Source organism: Lipophrys pholis (assembly GCF_963383615.2).
Source record: "Lipophrys pholis genome assembly, chromosome: 13".
In the NCBI taxonomy this organism is placed as follows: domain Eukaryota; kingdom Metazoa; phylum Chordata; class Actinopteri; order Blenniiformes; family Blenniidae; genus Lipophrys; species Lipophrys pholis.
In genome coordinates this window covers 9,850,194-9,874,448 of record NC_137632.1, presented here as the reverse complement: position 1 = coordinate 9,874,448, position 24,255 = coordinate 9,850,194, and the positions used below count along the sequence as shown (strand labels likewise).

Here is a 24,255-nt window from a genome sequence, read left to right as displayed (position 1 = left end):
AATGGAATTTTCAGTGCTCTGGCCTCATCAGGCCTGAGGGGATTTTCTGTAGGGAGTTAGTTTGTTTCCATGTTCTCCCTGTGCGCGCGTGTCGGGTATTCAAACAAAACAAAACAAAAAAAAGCTTGTTTGAGGTCAACCTATCTCCTAAAAATCTAAAAGAAAAGACGAGGGAGTTCAACTTGTGTTGCTTTTTGTGCTTTAAAGTGTACAAACTGTTAGAAATTCCCTGATAACAACCCCAAAGTGGACGAAAATGAAAATGTAGGCAAAGATGAAAGATGAGCATTTTCACATCATCACTGAAACACAACAGGAGCTGATCACAAAATAAAAGCATGGACAACAAAAATACAAAAGTCCCATGAATAGAAGCAGCTTGTTGTGAACGTTAAACCGAGTGTCTGAATTAGTGAAAGTCATCATTTCCTTTTTATCCTGAACATCGTTTTTAGTGTTTAAACTGAAAATGGATTTAAGTGCATGTACACAAGATTGTATCTTCATTATGTTATAATCAAAAAGAGAAGAAATTATAAGCCTTAAATTTAATTTCTGCAGATAAATTCAAGCTTTAATGAAAAAGAAACGGGCCAAAGAAGTGACGTGTTCTTTTAAAACGTGTCAAACGTATAAATTATTTCCACTAAAAGGATGATTGTAGTTTTGTATTTAGGTGGACGAAAAAAAAACTAAATATCAATATTAGCATCAGAAACCTGCCAAAATGTTTAAAAACACTGGATCCTCATGCAAAACTGAAGAAACAAAAACATGTTTTTAAGTGTCAGGAGCTCCTCAAGTCGACTTAAAGAAGATTTTAATGTGTAAAGATCATTAAAACCTCATTATGGCTTCATTTAAAAAAAAATTAAATAATAATTCTTCAAAAAGTGCTGAGTTCTTCTATGTTTAGGTAAAAAAAAAAAAAAAAAAAAAAAGCATTGCGCGAAACGTCTACACTTCCTCCTACATGCAGGTGACCTCGGCTTTCCCCTCCTCCTGCTCGAAGCCCCCCTCCTCCAGGTGCGACAGGGCGCCGGGGTATTCGCCCCCGAACACCGGGAAGCCCCCGATGCCCCCGGCGGCCGGCGAGAGGTCATCCGGAGGGGCGGGGCTACTGACGGAGCGACTGACGGAGCGACTGACGGAGCGCGGGGAGACGTCGGCGTGCACGAGGGGAGTCTGAAGACCGAAAACACAACATTTAAAGTAAAGGTGTGGGGCAGGATCTGATCAGTCAATCCATGAGAAAGAGAAAGAAGAAAGTGATAATTGATTAAATGTTTTGTGCATCATTAATACATTATTTAAAGTGTTTGGCATCAATGATCAACTCAGTAACGCAACATGATAACAATGAGGACATTCAAAATACAAGAGGAGGTATAAAAGAAGAAAAATACTACATATATAAAAGATAAATTAAATTGTAATTGTTTTTTTCATCTTTTCTTCAACAAATAATGTGAAGAAAAGGGATGAGTGCCTCATTCATCTTTAAATTATTTGTCTCAAACATAATAATATAGAAAAATGGATGAACTAAAACAAAAATTCTTTAGTTTCTAATTACATTCACAGGAAAATAATTCTTAAAAATGTTAAATGACTCGAGGAACATTTTCCAAAATAACGTTTTTCTGGATTTTTAAGCCAGCTGGAGAATAAAATGGAGACGGTAATGAAAACTTGAAAATACTTATTTATCTGATTGGTTTTAATTTGTTGGTAATAATTTATACCATTTAGCACTTAATATTTAATCAAAATATTCCTAAATGTATTTTGTTTTTGTGGATACAAAATCTCTCATTTGGACAAAATCTGAAAAAATGGTCGACACAAATGATTAATTTATATTCGAAATGTAAAATCTTTGTGGATTATCGACTGCTTTACCTTTGCCTGTTTGTTTGTCTTGTATTTAATTAATTTAGTTTTAAAGAGCAAACTCATTAAAAGTCTGAAACGTTTGTTTGCAGTCAAGGTGCAGCACCGACTTTGTCCACCAGGGTGCAGCATCGCCTCATAAATCTCATTCATTCATCATAATGATGGAACTTTCCTCATGACAACCAATTGATCAATTATAAATTATTAAATTTTGCCTTTTCAATTACTGGACATAATAAATGAGATTATGATCAAAAAAACTATTAGACGAAACCAAATCATGAATAAAACCCAATATTCAAAAATGACAAACATTTGGGGAAGATATGCAACGTTTATGCGCTGTGACGTGCAATAATGTTAACTAGTAGTAAACGTCTCGATAAATGTCTCTGTGCTTTGAGACGCGTTCTCCCACATTAACTCTTTCTCCTGCTCTTGTTACTCAAATCCACTAATTAATCACACTTTTCTTGCAGATTTAACAACCTGCCGTTGTTTAATAGCAGAGAGTGAATGCAAAGTGCATGGAAACCACGTCTCGGGGTTCATTCAGGCTTTTACGAGCTGCAGAAATGCAGATGTTGGTATCATAATAATATATTGCAAAGCTGTGAAAACGCTCAGTGTAGTTCAAGAGCTCATCACCCACTGAGGTTGAATTATTTCTCTATATTTGATGAAGAAAACCTTGTCAGGTACAACTATGGGCTTGTAAAAAGAAGGACAAACCTCGTTTCATTTCATACAAATTGGTTGTTCGATGATTAAAACGTCTCACCTGAGTCCTCGGGCCTCTGACGGGCCTCTGCAGAAACACCACCTGCTTGGTGGCCAGGTTCCCGTCACTGGCGGAACAAGCAGCACCAAACAGTCACAAACATTGGAAAAATGAAAGACGGAGTGACTCTACGAGTGGCGCCGCCGCCCGTACCTGTCGTGCCTGATGATGGGGGTGGGCAGCACGCACGTGAGCAGCCAGCCGAACTCGGCCAGAGTGTGAAGCAGAGGCCCGTAGTCCGTCTTCACGCTGGAGCCCTGCGGGGGGGGGGGGCAAAGGATATTTCTGATGACCGCAACCCCCAATGCTTCATTTCAGCTCTGATTGGTCGGGCAATCCACCGCGCCGACGGCTGGTCCACTGACCTCGATGACGGTCCACTGCTCCACCACGATGGTGTCGTTAGCGGGCGGCGAGGTGCTCCTCTCCTCGTACACGAACAGCCCCTCCAGCGATCGAGGCACCGGCTCGCCTTCCAAAACAAAAACTGCGACTTATCACGCGGGTGAAGATGCTTAGGAATCACTTTGTGACCAAAAATCACATATTTCATGAAAACGCAGCTGCTTTTAAACCAGCTGAGCTTTAATTAAAGGTTGCTGAGCGATTACGGCCATTTGATTCAACAGGAGTTTGAAAATAAACTAATAATAATATTAGTTTTAGGATTTATGTTCGGGCAACGTCTGAGCTGCATTTAGGATAATCATTCAACTTCATGGAAACGCTGAGTTCTACACAAAGAATAAAAAACAATCAATCAGGAGGATCTCAATTTATATGGTTTAAGTTCACTTTTTAAACAGGTGATAAGATTAAACAAGCTTAAACACAATTTCTGTAATTATTCCATGATATGGTGACATGGTATATAGCTAACTAAAAAATTAAGTTTACACTGGTTTTGAGGTAAAATTTTAAAGTTAAGTTTGAAGTAACTTTCTCACTGTCGGTCGACAGCTGGATCTGTAGAAATAAGACAAATGCTTCAAAAAAAAGAAAAACAAATCGAGTTATTTTCCCAAAACTTTCAGGGTTCGTTTGATCAGCTTTTTTTTTTTCTTTCTTGGATTGAGTTTCAGACTGATCAGGATTTGCTGACTGAAGAGTCTCCACCCAAAAACAATACAGAACAGTGAACCCGAAAGACAGAGATAATCTATATTTTTAACAGAGCTGAGCTGCTGGGAGCAGATTCTCCTCCCTTCATGAGGATTCACATCAAAATCTGTCACATCCTGTTTTGGCCTTCGTCTCTGTGCCTAAATTTAGATTCGTCTCCGCGACCTCGGCGGCCTCGCGTCCTGTTTCTCTGCAGAACGTCGCACACACACACACACACACACACACGCACACACAAACACGCTCCGGTTCTGATTCAGTTTCACCTGAGAGGTTCGTCCAGGTGTGAACACGTTTTGCTCCCCCCCCACTGTGGTCTGGTTCTAAAGTCTGTTTTTCCAGGTTTTCCAAGTGACAAATGACAAACTTTCATTTTGAAAGTTTAAATTGATGACGACAGCGACGGGAGTCACCTTTGGGCGTGTCCCAGTACACGAAGGAGTCCACCAGAGACCACCCTTTGCGATAGTAGGCGGCAGTGAGCTCCAGCCAATCGGCCTCCAGGGCGCTGACCATGGGACCCTTCCTGGAGACTCGCATGGACAGCGCCCCCTGGTGGTACTGACAGGCCAGGGAGTCCAGGGGAGCGCAGCCCGGAGCCCAGCAGTGGAAGAAGACGAGCAGCCGCAGGTCTGGGGGAGGAGCAGAGAGTCACCGTCTGAGCCGCAGGCGTGGAGAACGAGGCTGACGCGGGAGCGCCGGGCGTCTCACCTGGACTGTAGGTGTTGTCGTCCAGCTCGCGGTCTCCGGGCGGCGTCAGCGGGGGCGTCCTCGGGGGCGACCGACAGCCCCGCTTCGGACTGTGCACTCTGCCATTAGTGACCCCGCTCACCTGCTGGAGGACAGAGCCAACGAATCGAACGCCCCCTCGAGCGCTGCTGTTCACCTGCAGCACAAAACCAGAGAAACCCCCGTGAGAGGAGCAAACAATGTTTTATTAATTTAAAACAGCTGAACTTTATGGGTAAGAATATTCTATCATACACTCCTTACGCAACGTCGGGGATACTGGGCTTTTGGGTGAAATTCAGGAGGAACCTAAAATGCACTATAACCTTTACAGTTGAACTTAATGTGACTTAATGTGACACCATTAGTTTGAATGCACATGTCAATAGATTTAATGATTCTTTAGCGTTTCGTGCAGCTGGTATGTGAACAGTCCTCCTCATCATGCTGGTCATAATGTGACATCAGGAGAGTGTCATCAGCAGGTCGAGATTCAGAGAGACTGGAAGAGTCACGGAAAGACATCGAAGTGGTCGTCCTTTAGCCACGTCCCACACTGGTTAGATGTCCTACTTTCAATGATAGAACGTCACTTTTTACGTTTTCCATAAATTTCACCCGAAAGTCAAATTTCCCAATCTGTGGTAAAGATGTCCCACCCTGTCGATGAGCGCTCGGACTGTGTCGCTGGTCAGCGAGTCCCCAGGTAAAGGCCACTCCTCCACCCTCAGCAGAGGCACGCTGTGACACCCGGTGGCCGTCTGTTTACTGCGCACACACACACACACACACACACACACACACACACACACACACACACACACACACACACACACACACACACACACACACACACACACACACACACACACACACACACACACACACACACACACACACACACACACACACACACACACAGGGGTCATTTCTGCAACCATTTCAAGCCTGTGTGGTGATTTTTTTGAGTCGCCAAACTCTTGACTCTCTAAATAAAACAAGCAGATGTTGACAAATCTAGGGAGGTTGACCCCCTCATGACTAATTCCCAAACATATTACAGAAACAAGAGGACAAACCTGTTAGAATACTTTTATTTAGCCTGGTGATTTTCACTTTTTGTCGTCATTTTGATGTTTTCAGTCTTTTTAGATCTTTATCATTCAGTGTTTCTGCTTCGTGTCTCTTTATGAATGATTGTTTTTTTTTTCCATTTCGAATTTTGTTACACATTTGCATATCTTTTTTTTCCGTGTTTTTGCAGACGGATTCTGAGCTCACATATTCCCCAGTGGTGTTGTGACGACCATTCTCATGTGGGAGATCACACACTCCATGTCCTCATTGGCTGCGGAGGGACCCCTGTTGTCAGGTGGATTTCCAGCCAATAGAAGTCACAGCACAGGAACCAAAAACACGGCGCCCCCCGCCCCCCGCCCGTCTGCTGCAGACGCTCCGGTCTGAACTCCAGTCAGTATTAAATATGTAGCTGGCTTCATCTATCTTTCATCGTCGCCCTCCTCGACAGCAGGACGGGGGGGGGGGGGGGGGTTTCTCCTGTACGCGTTAACTGGGTTAGAGGTCTGAGTTGTACCTGGGTCTGGGGCGGGCCAGGATGGCGCGGTACAGCAGGCTGAAGGGCAGCGAGCGGCTGCGGCCCACCGACAGGATGATGGGGTGCAGGGCCGTCAGCACGTAGCCTTGAGTGTAGTACGGCTGCAGGGCCTGAGGCAGCTCGGACAGAGAGGATATGAACTGGATGGTGGGACGACTTCCTGCACAGACAGAGACACACAATCAAACTCTATAGAAAATTAAAAAAATTTAAATAAAAAAAAAAACTCCTGAGTTGTTTAGATACATGCAAATATTCAAAAATGACCACAAAGCAGAGAAACACAGTGGGTTGCAAAAGTACCACCTTGATACCCCTTGAACTTTATCATATTTTGTCACATTACAACCACAAATGAAATGTATTTTTTCGGGGATTTTATGTGATACAACACAATTTGCTGCATAATTCTGAAGAAGAAAATAATATATGATGCTTTGTTTGGAAGCCACTGCAGTTTGAACAACGATAATGTTGAGGAACTGTCTTAGAGAAATCCTCACTTTTTGCACATTTTTTTCTGAATACCACAGCCAGATAATCTAAATTCATTCAGGTGGCCTGAACATGACTAAGGTCATAAAACGGTGAAGGACATTTCTGGATTCGCGGAGGCGTCACATGCTCTCTGATTCAGTGGAAAAAGTAGGTACGGATATAAAATCTTGCTCATTACTGCCCTATTTGGGGTTTTTTTTTTCCAGGATCCTGAACTGTTCCTTGACGTTTCAACTCGGCCGATAAGCGGCTGTTTGTGGGTATTGTGTGTTTAAAGTGGAAAGTTAGTCAGGAGTTCCACCAAAATATGTGAAGTAAAGTTGTCAGGAGTGAACTGAGAATACGGCTCCGCCAAAAAATGCAAAATGAAACGTTTTCAAACTCCATCAAAAAATAAGAATTCGCTTGGATGAACTCATTTTGCCTACAACAGTGCCTTTATTATATTGGACTATTGTATTTATCTTAAGAAAAACTGAGTAAACTAAGCGGATTTCCTATTGATGAGATTCTTAACACCTCAACCCGTTTCAGAACACAACTTTAATCTTCTTTTATTGGAAGGTTAAACCATAAAAACAGTTTTGGTGCCTATTAAATTCAGTCGTCAGGTTTTTTTTTTTGTTGGCGTGTTTGAATTCCTTTGTATATGTTAAACATTTCATGGGCTGCGAGTCAGCCGGCCGAGCTGAGCAGTTTGTTTGTGGGCTGCTGGAGTCTGAAGTTGGCTGGAAAAACCTGCGGCCATCAGCGGACTTCCTGTGCCCACAAAGAGCCGCTGTTTGAGGCTCGCTCGCACGCACACACTAATCACTTTCACGCATTTTAAGACTGCAGCGTGCCAAATGGAACCGTTTTGAAGAAGCAAGATGGCAGTATAAAAAAAAACAACAAAAAAAAAAAAAACTGGGCATGAAGTAGACCAAAGTGTGTGTACCAGAGTGTTACTCATGTAGTGAGGACATTCATGTGTTTACATTTTCACACTGCGGAAGTTAAGACTCACTCGGGCTGCACTATTAATCGCAACGTGCACAACACACATTTTGTAGAAGATTGTGTGAACGGTGATAAAGAAGGTTTCCAAGCACCGGGCACTGACGTTCTGTAACTTCAAATCGACAGTATTTCTATTATGAAAGAAAAGTGTGAGTAACTGAACTTTGTGTTTTTAATCGTTTTTGTGCTTCTGCCCTGTGGCCACATAATTCAAACAGAAATATGTTATTTATGGCTAAATATGCAGCTATTGCAATACTAAGAGCATTAAAACGTGAACGTTTTCTTTTTAACATAAGAACCCAGCTTTTTGAAATTTTGTCTTTTAGTTGGAAGAAAAGTTAAAACTAACCAGATGTTTGCAGTTTCTTAAAATTAAAGTTTTTTTTTATTTTTATTTTGTTAAATTTGGTCCCAGAAGTGTATCCCTGAAAAAAATAAAATAAACAATAACTAAAAATGAAGAAGTTAAAGACTTTGAAATATTTTTTTTATTGGAGTGCTCTGGCCCATGTTGAATACATACAACAATGTAAAATAAATATTTTGTATATGTGTGACTCATTTCACATAAGATTTTACATGTGCGGTAATAAATTAATTTAAGCAGCAGAAACATCTGAGGAGCCACTTGTAAAAAGAATGAGGCAGATTTTTTGGGGGGTGTGCTGAGACAAAAGAACTGACTCTCCTGAAAGAGCAGCAATTCCCATCACTACTGACAAAGCTGAAAATCCTCCTCTACAGGTTACATGACAACACCGCACTCCCTCAGACTCTAACTGGTTCTAAGTATCGACTCCGGACAGAGCAGAACATGTTTCCATCAGAAGTTCCAGCTCTGAATCTTATCCAGTCACCTGTGGGGTTCCTCAGGGTTCGCTGCTGGGTCCCATCGTGTTCTACTTCTACACACTGTCCCTCACACATGCCATCACCAACATGGTCTTTATTGCTATTTCATTGTGCATACATGTGATACTGAGATTTTATGCAGAATATAAACATCACATGAATCAGTAAAATAATATCTGATATGAGACTATTACACAGAGCAGACCAGACTAAAACACTGAGATTTAACAGAGGGTCCTCTGAAGGAATGGAAACCACATTCCGTGTGTGTGTGTGTGTGTGTGTGTGTGTGTGTGTGTGTGTGTGTGTGTGTGTGTGTGTGTGTGTGTGTGTGTGTGTGTGTGTGTGTGTTAAAGAGCATTCCTCAGTTACAACCCCCCACATTCTCACAAACAAACACCCCAGAGATCATTGGGGGTTGGATACGCACTCAGCTGAGGGTCCCTGCAGCCTCTGAATGGACTGTCTGCCCGACTCCCATGAAGAGAGCGAGGAGTCTGAATGAAGCGCGCAGCAAACAGTGCCACCGCTCAGTGGCATTCCTGTGGGCTTAAACACCAAACGCTCGAGGTGAATTTAAATTTAACACATGCTGCAGCTGCAGGGTCACCGCGGCCAAGAGAAATACGGGGGCCAAGAGTTGGTATTTAGAGTTCAAGATGACGAGCGGTGGTCACAGACGACCACAAACAGTAGCGCAGGGCGTTGCAAACATCTCAGGGGCCTTTCAAATTCGGATAATCCAGGACTCGGTTCACTTGGGAGGGAGGGGAGCCGATCATTTTCACGCCTTCATTTGGTTCCGGTGGCGTTCACATTCACTTTTGAGGCCCGACCAAACCGCCTGGACAATGTCACGCAATTACAACAGCTGCTCGTTTGGGGGCGCTGTCGCCCAAAACAAACACTGACCAGAAAAGAAGTAAAGAAGAAAACACAGTTCATTGATTGGTCCAGACCGAAGCCGGAAGTCCGCTTCAACCCGTGGTGGCTCGGTTAGTTAGATCGTGGCTGATGGGTACCCACAAACTAATCTGTTAACATAAATAACATTATCTTGCGAACAAGCCGGATGTGCTCAACCTAACAGTTTAAATAGCTGTTAGCCACAACTCTGGCTTTAACAAGGTATTGTTGTTAAAGCTTGCAAAGCAGCAAACAACACGTGAGGCCCCGTTAACACGTTTCAAGCGAAAATGCATCGTTTGGCATTTTGAGAAAAGTTTTGCATTTATAAGGCAACGATGTGAAAGCAATGTCCGTGATGGCAGAATAGCTGAAAACAATGTAGTCAGCATGCCAGGCCACAGGTTAGCACTGTTGTTTGGTAAAAATGGCAAGTACATGGACATTCGCATGGACAGACAACAAAGTTAGATTATTAAGTACCAAGTCCCAGGAGAATATGGACGAGGAGTCATGACACTCTGGAGGCCGCCATTGTCATTAGTGTCCATCTGCATGTGCAGAACTATTTATTATGTCCATGGTGTGAATGCGCATTTGCAGCATTTCAGAAAAGTCTACAAGGGAACTGAAAGACATTACATGGGCAATACTATGATCATGGTTTACGCGTATGCTTACATACTGAAAATCTCAAAACGACGTTTTAAAAATGTCAGTGGTTCCAAAACACTGTTGTCGTGTAATAATCAGAAAACCCAAAGTTTTCCATTTTCACTTGAAAACATTGTTTAAACAGAGCCTTAGGCACCGTTTACATGAGAAGGTTCCAAGGGAAAACAACTTGTCCGATAAAGAAAAGTGTTGCATTCATACTGCAGCAGCGCACACACTGAGAACATTGCAGTTAGTAAGCTGGGCCACGGGAGGGCGCTGTTGCTTGTTTTTGTAATGAAACCACAGACACGTGCGCAGAGAACAATACGCTATAAGCATTAACAAAATCTAAAGTACCCGACATTCATATGGACAGATGACAAATTGGATGCTCGTATGGGTGAATCCAAACTAAGAAACTACAATACGAACTGGTAGTCATACCACTCAGGAGGCCGCCATATTTGCTACTCGCGCATGAACGGAAAAACTATTTACCACGGCGGAGGTGCGCATGAAAGAACAGTTCCACCTTGGAAGCCAGTATGAAAGAGTGACGGTTGTAGGGACTCTAAATGCTGGCACGAGGACAAACACACCTCTAAAACAAGGCTTCTGTAGCAGCCTCGCGCCCCCTTCATCACCCCACAGATCCACACTGAGGCCTCTGTTCAGGGCTGTGGGAGAAAAACCAAAGAGAGGAGGAGGAGGAGGAGGAGGAGGAAGGACCAGCACAGGAGGAACCGGAGGGGTGACAGAGCTGAGAAAGGGGGAGGTGAAAGGGACGAAAGAGCCCAACAAGATGGATTTTATGAGCCCATGTGTGAAGGTGTGAAAAGGAGAAAACTGCCCGGCAACAAGGAGGAGGAGAAAATACAAGGAGCAGGATGAGAAGTCCTGAAATTCCAGTGAACATCCTCCAAGAACTTAGATAATCCAAATCAAATGTACCTCTCATCAAATAAAAGAAACAATCTATCGCCTCGAACCTTGCTACGAAACAGCGGTTCAAATGTGAGGCAACGTTTTCAAGGGAATACAGAAAACTTTTCATCTGTTTTGGGGGTCTGTTCACACGGTAATGGTGTTCAAAGCCACTGAAAATGCAACTTTTTGAAAATGACTCCCAAGATGGAACTTTGCAAAAATGCTCCGACTCTGTCTCCATGGAAATGGGGCAAAAACAACTTTTCTGAAATGCTGCAATTGCGTGTGCGCACCATGCATATAGTAAATGGTTCTACTGCACATGTGCAAGTAGATGGACAATAACAACAATGGCCGACTTGGTTGTCAGTGGATGAGACACATTCTGTCCCCAGGTAATGATTCTTAAGTTTTCAGGCTTTTACCGAATTTCACTGCCCTTGAAATCTCCTTTAAAACTAATACCTAGAATACTCAGTTTAATCTGAAATAATCCTGCAGGACCATCAGAGATTAGCGACAAAGCTCCGAGCTCTGGAGATAATAAGCACCAGTGGCAATCGGATCTCCTCTTTCACAACTGGGACGGGTCAGAGAAGCTCACAACCAACCTGGCAACAACACATCAGCGGTATTATGGGTTCATCTCAATGGCCATGAGCATATACTGTAGTACTTAACGTCAAACAGCCTCTGCACACAGAAACCCCTTTATGGGATCTGGTTTTATGGTCTGGTTCAGACGTACCAGCGTGAAGCCCGACTTGGATAGACATGGATTTACAAACAGAAGAACTTCTCTGTCAGACCTGGCGTCTGGCCTCAGGCAGTGTCGGTTCACAAACTCTTTGGTTACAAACATAAACGGGACTAAACAGTGCCCAATGTCCATCCATCGCCTTCTTTCTTGCCTCGTCCACGTGTTTAAAGTTGTAACAAGGTAAACATATCCCGAAATTCGCTTCGATGAATTCCACTACTTTATTAACTTCCCAGCCTTACTTATAAACAAGAGCAGTCAGAGATTTCTGACGTCCGCCAAGAGGATCCGGATCGCCTCCAAAATGGAAGGGAATCCTCCGTGGCCTAATATCCATCTGTGGTGAAAGTTTAGACCAAATCTGTGCAGTAGTTTTGACATAATCTTGCTGACAGACGTACAAAACGTATAAAAATATGCCAACGATTTTATTACATCCTTGGCGGACGTAATAACTCCATTCAATTTTTGTGACTTTTAATAAAAGCTATTATTCAAACAAAGTAAAACTAAATTAAAAAAAAAACACCTGCATGTTTTGTTTTGGGATTTTTTGCTGAAGAGGTGATAAGACAAATAGAGCTGTGATTCATTGCTACACGATATTTAGGTCAACATCAAATGTAAACACTTATGCAAACACTGATTTTAATTTCTCTGTGCCTTCCATCCAAACTACAGGGATATTACACTTCTAACCCAAAACGTACACCAAACACGACTGGTCCCCACCATTATTTACATTCTCAAGAGTTTCACTAAGCAGTTTCCTCATCGTCTTTATTTGCTTTTGTTCAATTTCCTTTTTTCTCCTTTCGTGCTGACGTACGCGACTCTTTTCTCCGTCAGTTCTCTGGAGGTCGGCATTTAGGCGGACTGCAATCTGACAGCAACGTAGGTCCGACTACAGGCCAGCGCACGACCTCTTACTTAGACAAAACACCAGTCGACCAACATCTCTGGCTCAGACTAGTAACAACATGGAGGCTGAACCATTCTGCCGAATAGTCGGGAGCGTCCTGAGTTATCACCACGTATGACAAAATGTTGAAATCTTAAAATAAGAGTGAAATATGACATATTTTAAATAAGATTTGTTATAAATGCAATTCCGGGCTGCCGGGCTCCATCTGATTGGCTAACTATGTTGACATGCAGAGCATCAATACAGAGCTCATGGGAATATAGAATTAATGGCATTCCAGTCAGTCTTTTGCAATATGGATATTGACATCACATAAGAAAATCAATAAACTACAAAAGAATTGTGCAGCCCCATCATGGCTATTACAAGGTAAGACATATACACACACACACATATATATATATATATATATATATATATAGCACTCAGCTCAGGAACTGTCAGCTATTAGACATTCCGATGTGGCGCCTCGGGCTGCAGGTCCAATCTCCCCTCAAGTAGGACTGAAATCAGGCCAGGCTGACTGAGCACTGGGAGATAGACGTTGCCCCAGAAACGCTTCATCGTTCCAAGGAGAGGCAGCGGTGTCCTTTAACCAGGAATCAGATTCAATTTATTAGACGTGACACCAGTTCTTGGCCTGTTTGGGTTTGTTTTTTTTTCTCAATCTAATCGATAAGGAATCATATCGGATCACGTCAGAGCTGAACTGGAAGCCTCTATTACAGAGCGGGATTAGAGCACAAAATACCCTCAAGGACCTGAGTCGTTTATGCGGGACTACAACACTGAAAAGGTTCCAGGTAATCGGAAGTGACCGCAGTCGTCCTCTGTTTTCCCCTGGAGCCTTTTTCTTTACTAAATAATCACAGTGAAGCCAAACACTGCCTCACACACCTACCGCTGTTTCCCCGAGTATACTATAGATTCTACTAAGTGTCTTATTCTGGTTTTCTAAGGAAACATAAATTAGTAAATCTCAGAGGAGAGTTCTGAAGCCCAATCGGGGAGGACCCCAGCTTGGGATCTACCGTTTTAGATTATTTCACTTATATTTTGTAATCCAGGATGATGATGAGCAGGATTTAGTAAACTAGCTCAGATATTCAGAAGATAAACAGACGCGTGCACACCATCGGACATCTGCAGCCCAGGTGCTGATCAGGAATGTACCAACAAAGACAGAAATCCTGGATTATTCAAGAGCTTTTAGCGTTTTTTTCTGCTTCTTCTGTGACACACGTGGACTGTCGGGGGGTAAATCTGTCCGTATGCTGCCAGCTTTGTCGTCATTACATCTTGAAGTCCTTTGGAAAACGAAGCCTGAATCCAGTGTTCTTGAGGATTTGTCATTGATTTAAATTTGGCAGCAAAGCAGGTTTACAGACGATGATTCTGGGTTTTTAAACAAAGACTGGAGACCTTTCTATTTGCAGCTGCTTTTCAATAACACAATGGTGCATTTCATGCCGCCCTGCACCTTCAACTCCTGTTTTGCAATATCTTCATTTTTATTCTTTATTTCTTAAAGGACTTTGAATTTCAGTTTCATTTAGTAGTGCTATTTAAATAACTTTTCCAAATAAATCAGCCTTGATAACTCCATCAAATGGGCGCTTTCTGTATGTGCACAGATTAGTTATCTAGCATTAAAATGTATTTATTTCCAGCTTCTTTTACATTTTTCGCTGCTCCATTAAGGATAATTTATGCATAGACCCCCTGTTCAGGTGTCCACACGTCTTCATGAAGTCTCATTCATGTGATGAAGGTGTAAATTGGAAATACAGGCCGTTTCACAGTGAATCCTCTCGAGATTAATTTCGCAGAAAGATTCCAAGATTCCACTTCTTTTTTTTTTTCTTCATGAAAGAGGATCCAGCCAATGAGCTACTCCAGACTGGAATCACTCCCAGACATCTTCGACCGAGCCAATTTTGGAGCTCCGCACTGTGTCAGATGTTTGCACGTTTCCGGGAAACGACAATGACGTGAATCCAAGAAGACAGGCGGCCCTCAACGCTGAAATCCAGTTTCACACTCAATAGTGTGAAACTGCACTTATAGTGTGATGCTGCGATGGAAACCCTTCCTCCATTCAAGACTCTCACACGTTCAAATGTATTTTAGTTACTAATACACGCTGTGATCACTGACAATGTGTGCATTGTGGCTCTTGTTTCAGAGAAGATTTGATTGAAACTGCACCGTTCCGACATAAAAGTACAGTGAATACCAATGTATACACAAACTACCATCGCATACAGTTAATCGTACAAAAATTGCATTTATATATAGTTGATTGGATTTCTACTGCTTTTGTTCACTATCAGATTTGATAGAAATGTTTTAACTGAACCTGCCTTATAAATAAAAATATACAATTTTCCATAAAACCTTCAAACAACTAAGAATTCCTATCACTTACAATTAAATCGCCATTGATCATTACAGCTGCTTAGTAAACTACCATTCAATTTTCATCCCCATAAACTACCATAAACTGCTTCTACATACTGGGGAATGACAATTAATTACAACTAAATATAACTAACCATACTATATCCAAATAAAATCCAGTAGAGAACTATTACATAATCAAATTACTAAAAGTCACCACTACAAACACTTTAGTTACTGTAATACTCAACATACGCTTATTGGAAAGTACAAAATGAATGAAATCTGTTTAATTACTGTAAAATTGACTAAACCTACCTTTTACTGTGAATAAACACTGAATTACCGTATAATTAAATCAAAGAAGCACAGACTGCTACTACATTGTTTAAATGCAGTTTCACAGTAGTCAAACCAAACTGCCACTCTATGCAGTGAAATCATTATGAACGACCATCATATTCAGATAAGATCATTCAAATTCTTACCCCAAAGAATTTACCTAAATACCACCAATTATTTATGAGCTAACATAAACAAACACTATAATTTCACAAATCACAACTACAAACATGTAAATTACTGTAAATCACGACTTTTTGTGTATGAATAATCATGACTACTCCAGAATAAGACAAGTAACGATGGTAACATCACTATAAATGAATACGCCGCATAACATCAAGCTACTTTATTCAGCAATGTGTGTGTTTGTCATTAATCCCATTTTAAAAAACAAACATGGAGCACCATCGTATCACTAAGATTTGTATCTTTGACATGGGAGCACAAGAACCTCCAAGTGGAAATAGAAGACACATACGTCTGACTCTGTCCTCAGCAGTGAGTCATGGGTTCATGAAAACCAGCCACTGATCTGGTATTTAAAAATAAAACATCTCCTCACAGAGAGCACAGGTCAACAGTGGCATTACTCCACGTCCTACACTTTCACAAACTCCCTGGAAACAAACCCAATTACACCTGTGCTGAATCGGTCCGTGTACCTTTAGGGTTGAGAATGTTTGGACCTTTAAAGTAGCTGCTTCTGAACTCGGATAAAACAGAAGTCTTATACTTGGCCCAGGACATCTGAGAGACACCGGAGAGCTACTTCTGTTCAGGATTTAATGTTTGACTCCCACAATCAACAAGTCTGCCGTTATGAACCTGCGTAATGTCTCTAAAATCAGGAACAGGTTGACTCAGAGTGACGACGAGAATCTACTCCATGCATTTGATACTTCCAGAGACGACTATTGTAATACTTTCTAGTGAAGCTGCCATAGGTTGAGACTGCTGGAGGACCCACACTGCACTTCTTTCCTTTCTCACTCATGTTTCACTATTACGTGTCACCAACATTGGTCTCTCTCCCGTGGTTCATGCTCTCTTTCCTGCCCTCTGACAGTGGCGCTGGAAGTTCCTGGTCTGTACCTCCAGCCCTCATCTGTCTGCAGCGAGTGGATTTATGTCTTCTTGCCTGCTGCTCCCCGTCTCGGTCCTGTCCTCCTCTCTCCTTCTAGTCCCCTCACCCCAACCAGGACAGAAAGCCTCCACCTCTGAGCCGGGCCCTGCAAAGGCTTTCTTCCTCTTAAAATTGAGTTTTTCCTTCCCAACATCGCTTCTGCTTCCTTTATCTCTTTATCTCTTGGGAGGACCGTGTCGTATTCAGCGCATCATCACCGCCAGTCAGAGTACTTTTGATTCTAAATATCTGCTGGTTTCACATTGGGTTGACATTTCTGTGTCATTTACTGATCACGGCCCCGGTACGTGATGGCCTTATTAAGACGTGACCGGGGCCCTCTGAGGCCCGAGCCAGCGCTTTGCCTCCTTGACCTCGTCACAGCAGCTCTTTCCTCCTCCGACCCGTCGGTGCGTCGCCCTGCTCGTTTCACATCCTCGGCTCCCATTCAGAACTTAATCACCATTTCCTTCCAAATAGGTCAGAGTGAAAGCAGCCGGTCGGCGGGACCAGATGCAGCAATTATCCTCAAAAAGAAAAAAAAAAAAAAAAAAAAAACTATCGCACATGTTCAAATTAGACTCCGAATGACAGCAGGTGTTTTATTCTAATAGTTTTGTTTTTTTTTCCTGAATGTGTGGTGTTGTAAGGCGTGTGAAGGCGTGTGATGAGGGAACGGGCGACAAGCGACGGCAGGAGAGAGAGAGAGAGAGAGAGAGAGAGAGAGAGAGAGAGAGAGAGAGAGAGAGAGAGAGAGAGAGAGAGAGAGAGAGAGAGAGAGAGAGAGAGAGAGAGAGAGAGAAAAAAAAAAACAACAACCTTGGTTGACCTAATTCTCCACAGGCTGAATGAAGAGAGCTCTGTCACCAGGAAGAGTCTGGAGTTCAATGCCGTCGCATTACATGACGAGAGAAAACAGCTTTAAACTCAACCTTAACAAGCGAGTTCTGGATTTCAAACAGTGATTTAGACCCGGTCTGACTTTTATAGCATTTTACAAGGGTGGCAGGAATTTAGGAGCATTTTAAAGCTCCTAAAACAGAAGAATGTGACATGAAGAAGACGGAACCAGGAGGCACTTTAAGAAAAATGTGAGATGTTCAGCCGACATTGAGGTTCGTGACAGGAGTTTCCTTTAAAACAAACGTTTAAACGTAAAGAAAACGTAAATTAGAAGGTCAAGTCCAGATTTACATTTCAACACTTTACCCGGTTTACAGTCATATCCTGTTGTTCACAATATTACTGATTTCACTTCAAATGAGATACAAATCAACAGCAACTTTTCAAATTTGTTCTTTATTTTAGTGTAATAAATGATGTCAGGTAACTTTGGCCTCTTTTGAACAACATTTTCAAGTGAAAACTGTAAACTTTCACTTTGTTTTCACAGAAATATACACTTTTCCTTATCAGTTTCCAGGGTGCAACTTTTTAGAAAACATACTGGTTTTCATGTAAAAACAACTTTTCTGAAACGCTACGTTTTTTTCGGCACGTGTGTGAGTAGATGGACAATAATAACAACGGAGGATTTCACAGTGTTTGTGCTGCTCACTCATAAATTTACCAGTGCTTCCCCCAACTGTCATTTACTCCACCATCATCTGGATTATACGACAAGAAAAGAACAAGTAAAAGCAGATTAAACGCTCCAATTTCTACCGTTTCCTTCATGCATGTGCGCTCGGTTGTATTACAGAGACTCAGCATCAACGAGCGGGCGGCCTGGCACGCAAACTACGATTTCAGACGTTTTCCGGGGATCGTTGTGAAAATGTCACTATAATTTTTCTTAGAAGCAAAAGAAGAAGAAGAAAAAAAGACATTCAGTTTCCAGCTGATGGTTTAGTGAAGCAGCAACGAGGGTGAGGCATTCAGGGACACTTCTGAGGCCTCGTTTACACGACAGCGTTTCAAGTGGAAAGGTTTCAGAAACGTTTCGTGTCTACATGAAAATGGACGCTCTGGAGGCCGCCATTGTTGTTATTGTCGGTCTACTTGCGCATACGCGAAAGAACGATTCACTACCGCTGTGGCGCACACGTGCACTCGCAGCAGTGTTTCAGAAAAACTTGCGTCCCCCCCCCCCGATTCCCAGCAAGAGCGTTTTCAAAAAGTTGCGTTTTCGGTGGCTCCAATCAGTTCATCCCACAGTCATTTCTGTTCGTGTTTTCTATGACTTGATTCCACTATGTCGGATAATAGAACCACAAAAAACACATTTTTGTGCACCTCTTGTTTTAAAGCATTAGATAGAAAAGTTTTCTTTCAAATTGCAGACATTGAATTTTTTCAGCTTTCTTAAAAAAAACTCAATATTAATCAAACGAATTACATGGAAAGGCACCAATAATAAATATTTATTTTCTTTATTATGTACTTCCATGATTTAACTAGTCAGACGTTTTTGCAGTTATTTGCAGTTGATTAAAGACACGTTTTACACTCTTTAAAACAAGAATAGGATGAATTTATCGGCTTTACTTTAAAATGGGATGTTTGTAAATATAAATAATCCACATGGCGGCAAATCAAGCAGAAGCTTGTTATTGATTCTCTTGTTGGGATTCTCACTAAACCAATGATCTCAGTGTTTAGTTGTTGTTTATTTTTATTTGGAACATATAACAAACAGCAAGTTGAAATATATGTTAAACACAACAAAAAAACAATGCTCAAAAGGAGCAAGAAGATGTAAATACTTATAATTAATTTAAATAACTGCTAAAATAATTATTTAAAAAAATCGATGTCTGATATAGAGTACTTTTAAAAAATAAAAAAAAATAAAAGGATGGAAAATGTGTGAAATATCAGTATCAGACAAGTTGTTTCGATCCTCAAAATGATCGATTAATCGATTAATGGCGATCAACGCGTGCTTACCCTCCAAGCTGAAGTCCAACAGCACATATTCATACACGGTGTCGGTTTTGGTCTCCACCTGCGGTCTCTTCAGGGTGGAGTAGATCTTCCCGGGGCTGCTGTCCTCCGGGTCCTCCAGTTTCCGTAAGCCGCAGCCCATGGCCTCCGAGGCGGGGGGCAGCGGCTCTGAGAGCGCGGTGGGAGCTCCGGAGCTGCGGCGGAAAACAAACGGGCTTTCTCCCCAACTTCACCCGGACCGCTCCATCCCGCCTCCGGGACCCGCTTCGAGCTCTGGGGCAAGCCAAGACTAAATGAAGCCGGTAAGTTGTTTTTTTAAGCTTTTTTTTTTTTTTTTTTCTAAGTGAAGCGGAGGAGAGATTCAAGTAGCGGTCGCTGCTCGAAAAGTGTGCGACTGAAGTGAGCCGCTGCCGGGGAGAGGGGAGGGGAGGAGCGCGCTCCCCGGAGGAAAGTTTCACTCCACCAACAAGCTGGATATAATACCACTTCCGCTTCAGACTTCGACACGAAACCCCTCCAAAATCTAATGAATTGGCCTTTAAAACAATTATATTATGATGATGATCAGAATCTTGTGTTTTATTTGAAAGTCAGACAGTTTTTCTATTGACTCAAAAATTTAATTTTCAACAAAAATTCTAAAGAAATGTTCAACTTTATCCATAAAGCGCGTTTAAAAACGACTCACCTTGAAAAGAAACTCCTGTCAAGGTTATTCAGATGAAATGCAAAGTGTTAAAATGAATGCAATCAAAGTAATCAATTAAAGATGAAAGATAAAACTTTGTTTTCTTGCAAAAACCTTTTGGGCGACCATCTGATCCATCCTTCCATCTTCCATGCTGGAACACAGACAGACACACACATTCACACTAAGGGGCAATTTAGGGTCACCAAATAATGTCACATGCATATTTGTGAACTGTGGGACGAAACCGGAGGACCCGGAGGAAACTCATACAGACAGGGAGAACATGTAAACTCCACACAGAAATTCCATTATTTGAACCATTACTTGAACCGCTCACTGTGAGATGTGAGTGCTTTACTAATGGAATACTCTCTCCTAATATTCCCGGATATTAGGAATGGCCCCATTTAGAATTCAGGTAGGAAAAACACCACGTTGGTTTGTACTCGTCCTCATGACATTGAGATTTCCATCCAGGCTTCAGGGACGTTTTCATGTGAAGTTTGCATTTTCTCCCAGGGCACACACAGGTTTCCTTTTGGTTTCTTCTCATAATCCAAAAACATGCATTTGAGCTCCAACCCCCATGACCCTCAGTTGGATAAAACAGTATAAAACATAGATCGGGATCTTGAATTATCCAATGAATAGCCAACGTGAAAATCCCTGTCACTCAAAAGTGAAATAACATATTTATCACATCAATAATGAGACTGTGTGTGTGTGTGTGTGTGTGTGTGTGTGTGTGTGTGTGTGTGTGTGTGTGTGTGTGTGTGTGTGTGTGTGTGTTTAATATCTTTGTTCCCTCCTCAATTGATATTGACAAACCCAAGGTCCTGCATTCCTCTATAATTCTGCAGGATCTTGATAAAAATGTGTAATATATTTGTTTTGCACATAAAAAACAACTTTGGTGCGTTGTTTTACAAAATAATAAATGAAAACGTAAAACTAAATAAAATAGTCTTTAACGACCATGCTTTCATCCTGAAATCCCACGAATGTCACATCCGGTCTGGTGGCGGGTAAATTTTACAGACTTCACGTTTCTGAGTTTTTGTTGGAAGTTTTGAGTTTAATGACCGCAGACCTCCTGATGTTTGAGTGTTTACTGACGAAACCAGTGCCACACTGTTTGTTTGTTGTTGTCTTTTCTTTTTTTCTTACCTTTTATGGACTCGTTTTCCGGATTCCTTTCACCTTAAAACTTTAACTTTTATTTCACTGATTCAACCTTAAAAAAAATAGGGAAAAACTTCTGAAAAGCTTGTTGTCGAATCCCCTGACTTCTTTCAGGCCCTCAAACCAATGAGTTCATGCTCCATATATTAAATTCTACTAAATACTGTATGTATCAGCACCTTTTAATCCTCTTGGCAAAATGATTTTTCTTCTGCATTAATCTAGGATGCGATGAGCAGCGGCATTGTGGCGCTCTGGGGAGCTGATGGGGGTCACGTGTTGTGCTCAAGGGACCCACAGTGACGACTTGCCTGCTGTGGAAATCAAACCTGCAAACTCCTGATCCCAAGCCCGCTTCTCTAACGTTTAGGCCACCACTGCCTCTGATTTTTAGTTTTCTGTCTCTATGAATTAAGAGTGTTTTTTGACATAACAGATATAGTTGAACTTATTTTGAGACATTTAATGCAGATTCGGGTTCATTAAATGTAAACTTTTACTATGTTTCTTCCTTTAATTAATCTTCTTCCGGCTATTTTAAAAGCTTTTTGTGGTCTTTCTTTAAGACGGTTTTTAAGTTTGTTTTTCATCACTCTGAGGTAGAAAATCTGTATTTTGAGAGTATTTATGGTCATTCTCTTTTGTTATTGTTTGTCTGTTTGGATCTGTGAGGTTGATTAGAGGCTGTTGTAGCATTTTGAGTTTGTTTGCTGATGTTTTGCGACGTTTTTAAAAAAGATATTATTGAGCTGCTCGCTGTCACTTTCGTTCGCTGCAGTGCTTTTGGGTCTGATATAAGATGTATTTTAAGTTTGGTTTGAGTTATTTGAAATCTTCTATGTAGAGTCTGTATGTTGTTTTAGACAAGTTATTGAACTTAATGGGTTCTTTTCAATTAACGCTGTCACATGACATGAAATGTCATGAAAGCAAAGGAAAGTCACACTTTATAAAAAAAAAAAAAAGGAAAGGAAATACGAGAGATTAAATTACATATTTTTTCCAATAAAAAGCATTCAGGTGTTTCCTGAATGTGATCAGGCTTCAGATCAAACGCAGAGTCGCGGTTTAACCGCTGACAGCAGAGAACTGTGTCCTGAGGTAACGAGGCTTCCTGCAGAGCTGCGGCCGTCTGCTCCGTTCTCCTCCCGGGGTTCGGTTGGGGTCGGAGGTCAGAGGTCAGCGTGGCGTTCCACCTCCCTGCTCCGGACGTTGCTTCGTAACAGCAGGCAGAGTTTGAGTCGCGCAGCACCGCCTCAGTGTCGCCGGACAGTGTGACACGAGGACACGCTGACTAAACTACCCCCTGCTGACGGCACTGATCTTCATTTCTTTCTTGTTTTCCTCTCTCTTTCCTTGTTTTGAGCTTCTGTGTTTGTAACATTTCTGTGTGAATTTAAAGCTGTCTTGCCTCCACTGTTCTGTACATTACCGTGGTTGATTGTTTTTTAGTTTTTTTTAGTTATTTGAACTTCTACCTCATAGGTTGACGGTTCCTTTACTCCGATGGCCCGAAAACAAAATCCAGCGAAACCAGAGGGCCTTCGGAAATCACCTCATTAGTAAAAAAAAGAGTCCACCTGTGCGCAATCTAATCTAATCTCAGAATAAATCCAGCTGTTAATGTAGCTGTGAAGGCCTCAGATGTCCATTAGAGTACTTTGTGATCAGACAGCATGAAAACCATGCAACACACCAGACAGGTCAGAGGTAACGCTGTGGAGAAGTTTGACGCAGGGTTGAGTTGAAAGGTTTCTTTGCCATTATTTTGTTTGTGTGGGGGGTTTTAGTGGTATTTTATACCCACCAACTGAAGTGAAAAACTTCAAATGGATCCAAGAAGGAGATGCCACAGTGTTTAGGTCAGTAGAATCGGAGCAGCTGAGACTCTGACTGAAAAACACCAGCTGCACATTCTCCAAAAATAACAGCTGATTTTTTAACAAAGTTATACTCATTTCCTGGACACTTACGTTCACTCGAACCTTTCCCATGAAATACATCTAATCACCTCCGCAAGATCCTTCAGCCTGAAACTCTAAACCGCCAGGTTATGGACAGCAATAACTATGAGAATGACAGTAAAGCACATTTGCTGGAGGAATTAATCAACCGATAAATGTATTGTTTTGTGTGATGGTCGGGGTCCTGTTGACTATTGTTTGGTCTGATAGAATGACAGGAAGGAGAGAGAGAGAGAGGAAGAAGCAGCTGGATGGATTATAACAGCTGAGAAGAAAGAAAAAAAAAACCGCTCAGGAAATCCTAAATATAAGCAATTACTTATAAACATATTGAAGTTCCACCTGCAGCCCCGCTGCTTAACTCTGACCATCCTTTGTCCTGAGCCTTTAAAATTGTACTTTAAATGCTTTAAAAATAAAAAAAGAAGACACACCTTTCACAATTTTTCTTTAATATTCAAATACGTCTGTTTTAAAACTTTATATGTGATCAGCATTAAGTTAATTGAACTTAAGACGGTCTTTATACATAGAATTTGTAGGCTCGTGTTGATTAGGGGTTTATTATTAGAACAGTCGCTCAATATGGCAACACCTCTAGTTAAGATATTATCTTTACTGAGTAAGAAGAATTTCAATGTTAGACGATAACATTCCCATGCCACTAACTTGGAATCATAAAGCTTTTTAAATCCACGATATGTCACGACATGTAACATCAATCCCACAGTGCTGAATCACCACAGACTCGGCAGAATAGCCACACGTTATCACACACACACACACACACACACACACACACACACACACACACACACACACACACGACGAAGATCGGTGAAGGGGCAGTGATGTCTTGTGCTAAAACACCTCAGAGCCTTTGTACCTTCAGTCTGAAGGTCAATACAAACTGTGGGTTGTGGAACGTCTCCGAATGGTTGGCGCATGACTCTTTGGATTGTGTATGTCGGTGAAGCGATGGAGCTCACGATGG

At 41.8% G+C, this 24,255-nt stretch overlaps 1 protein-coding gene and 1 long non-coding RNA gene across 2 annotated transcripts; one reads left to right on the top strand and one right to left on the bottom strand.

Annotated features, from left to right (window-relative positions):
• Window positions 1-969: 969 nt before the first annotated feature.
• On the bottom strand, window positions 970-19,566 carry rftn2 (raftlin family member 2; the record flags this gene model as incomplete). Its single annotated transcript, XM_080479021.1, has 9 exons — window positions 970-1,185; window positions 2,678-2,744; window positions 2,831-2,934; window positions 3,043-3,149; window positions 4,213-4,431; window positions 4,511-4,685; window positions 5,188-5,296; window positions 6,123-6,303; window positions 19,428-19,566. The coding sequence occupies 9 exons, from the start codon at window positions 19,564-19,566 to the stop codon at window positions 970-972; spliced, it is 1,317 nt and encodes a 438-aa protein (XP_080335147.1).
• On the top strand, window positions 17,380-22,714 carry LOC308119171. Its single transcript, XR_013935933.1, has 3 exons — window positions 17,380-17,653; window positions 19,501-19,726; window positions 21,523-22,714. It is a non-coding gene; the product is annotated as an uncharacterized lncRNA (long non-coding RNA).
• Window positions 22,715-24,255: the final 1,541 nt, after the last annotated feature.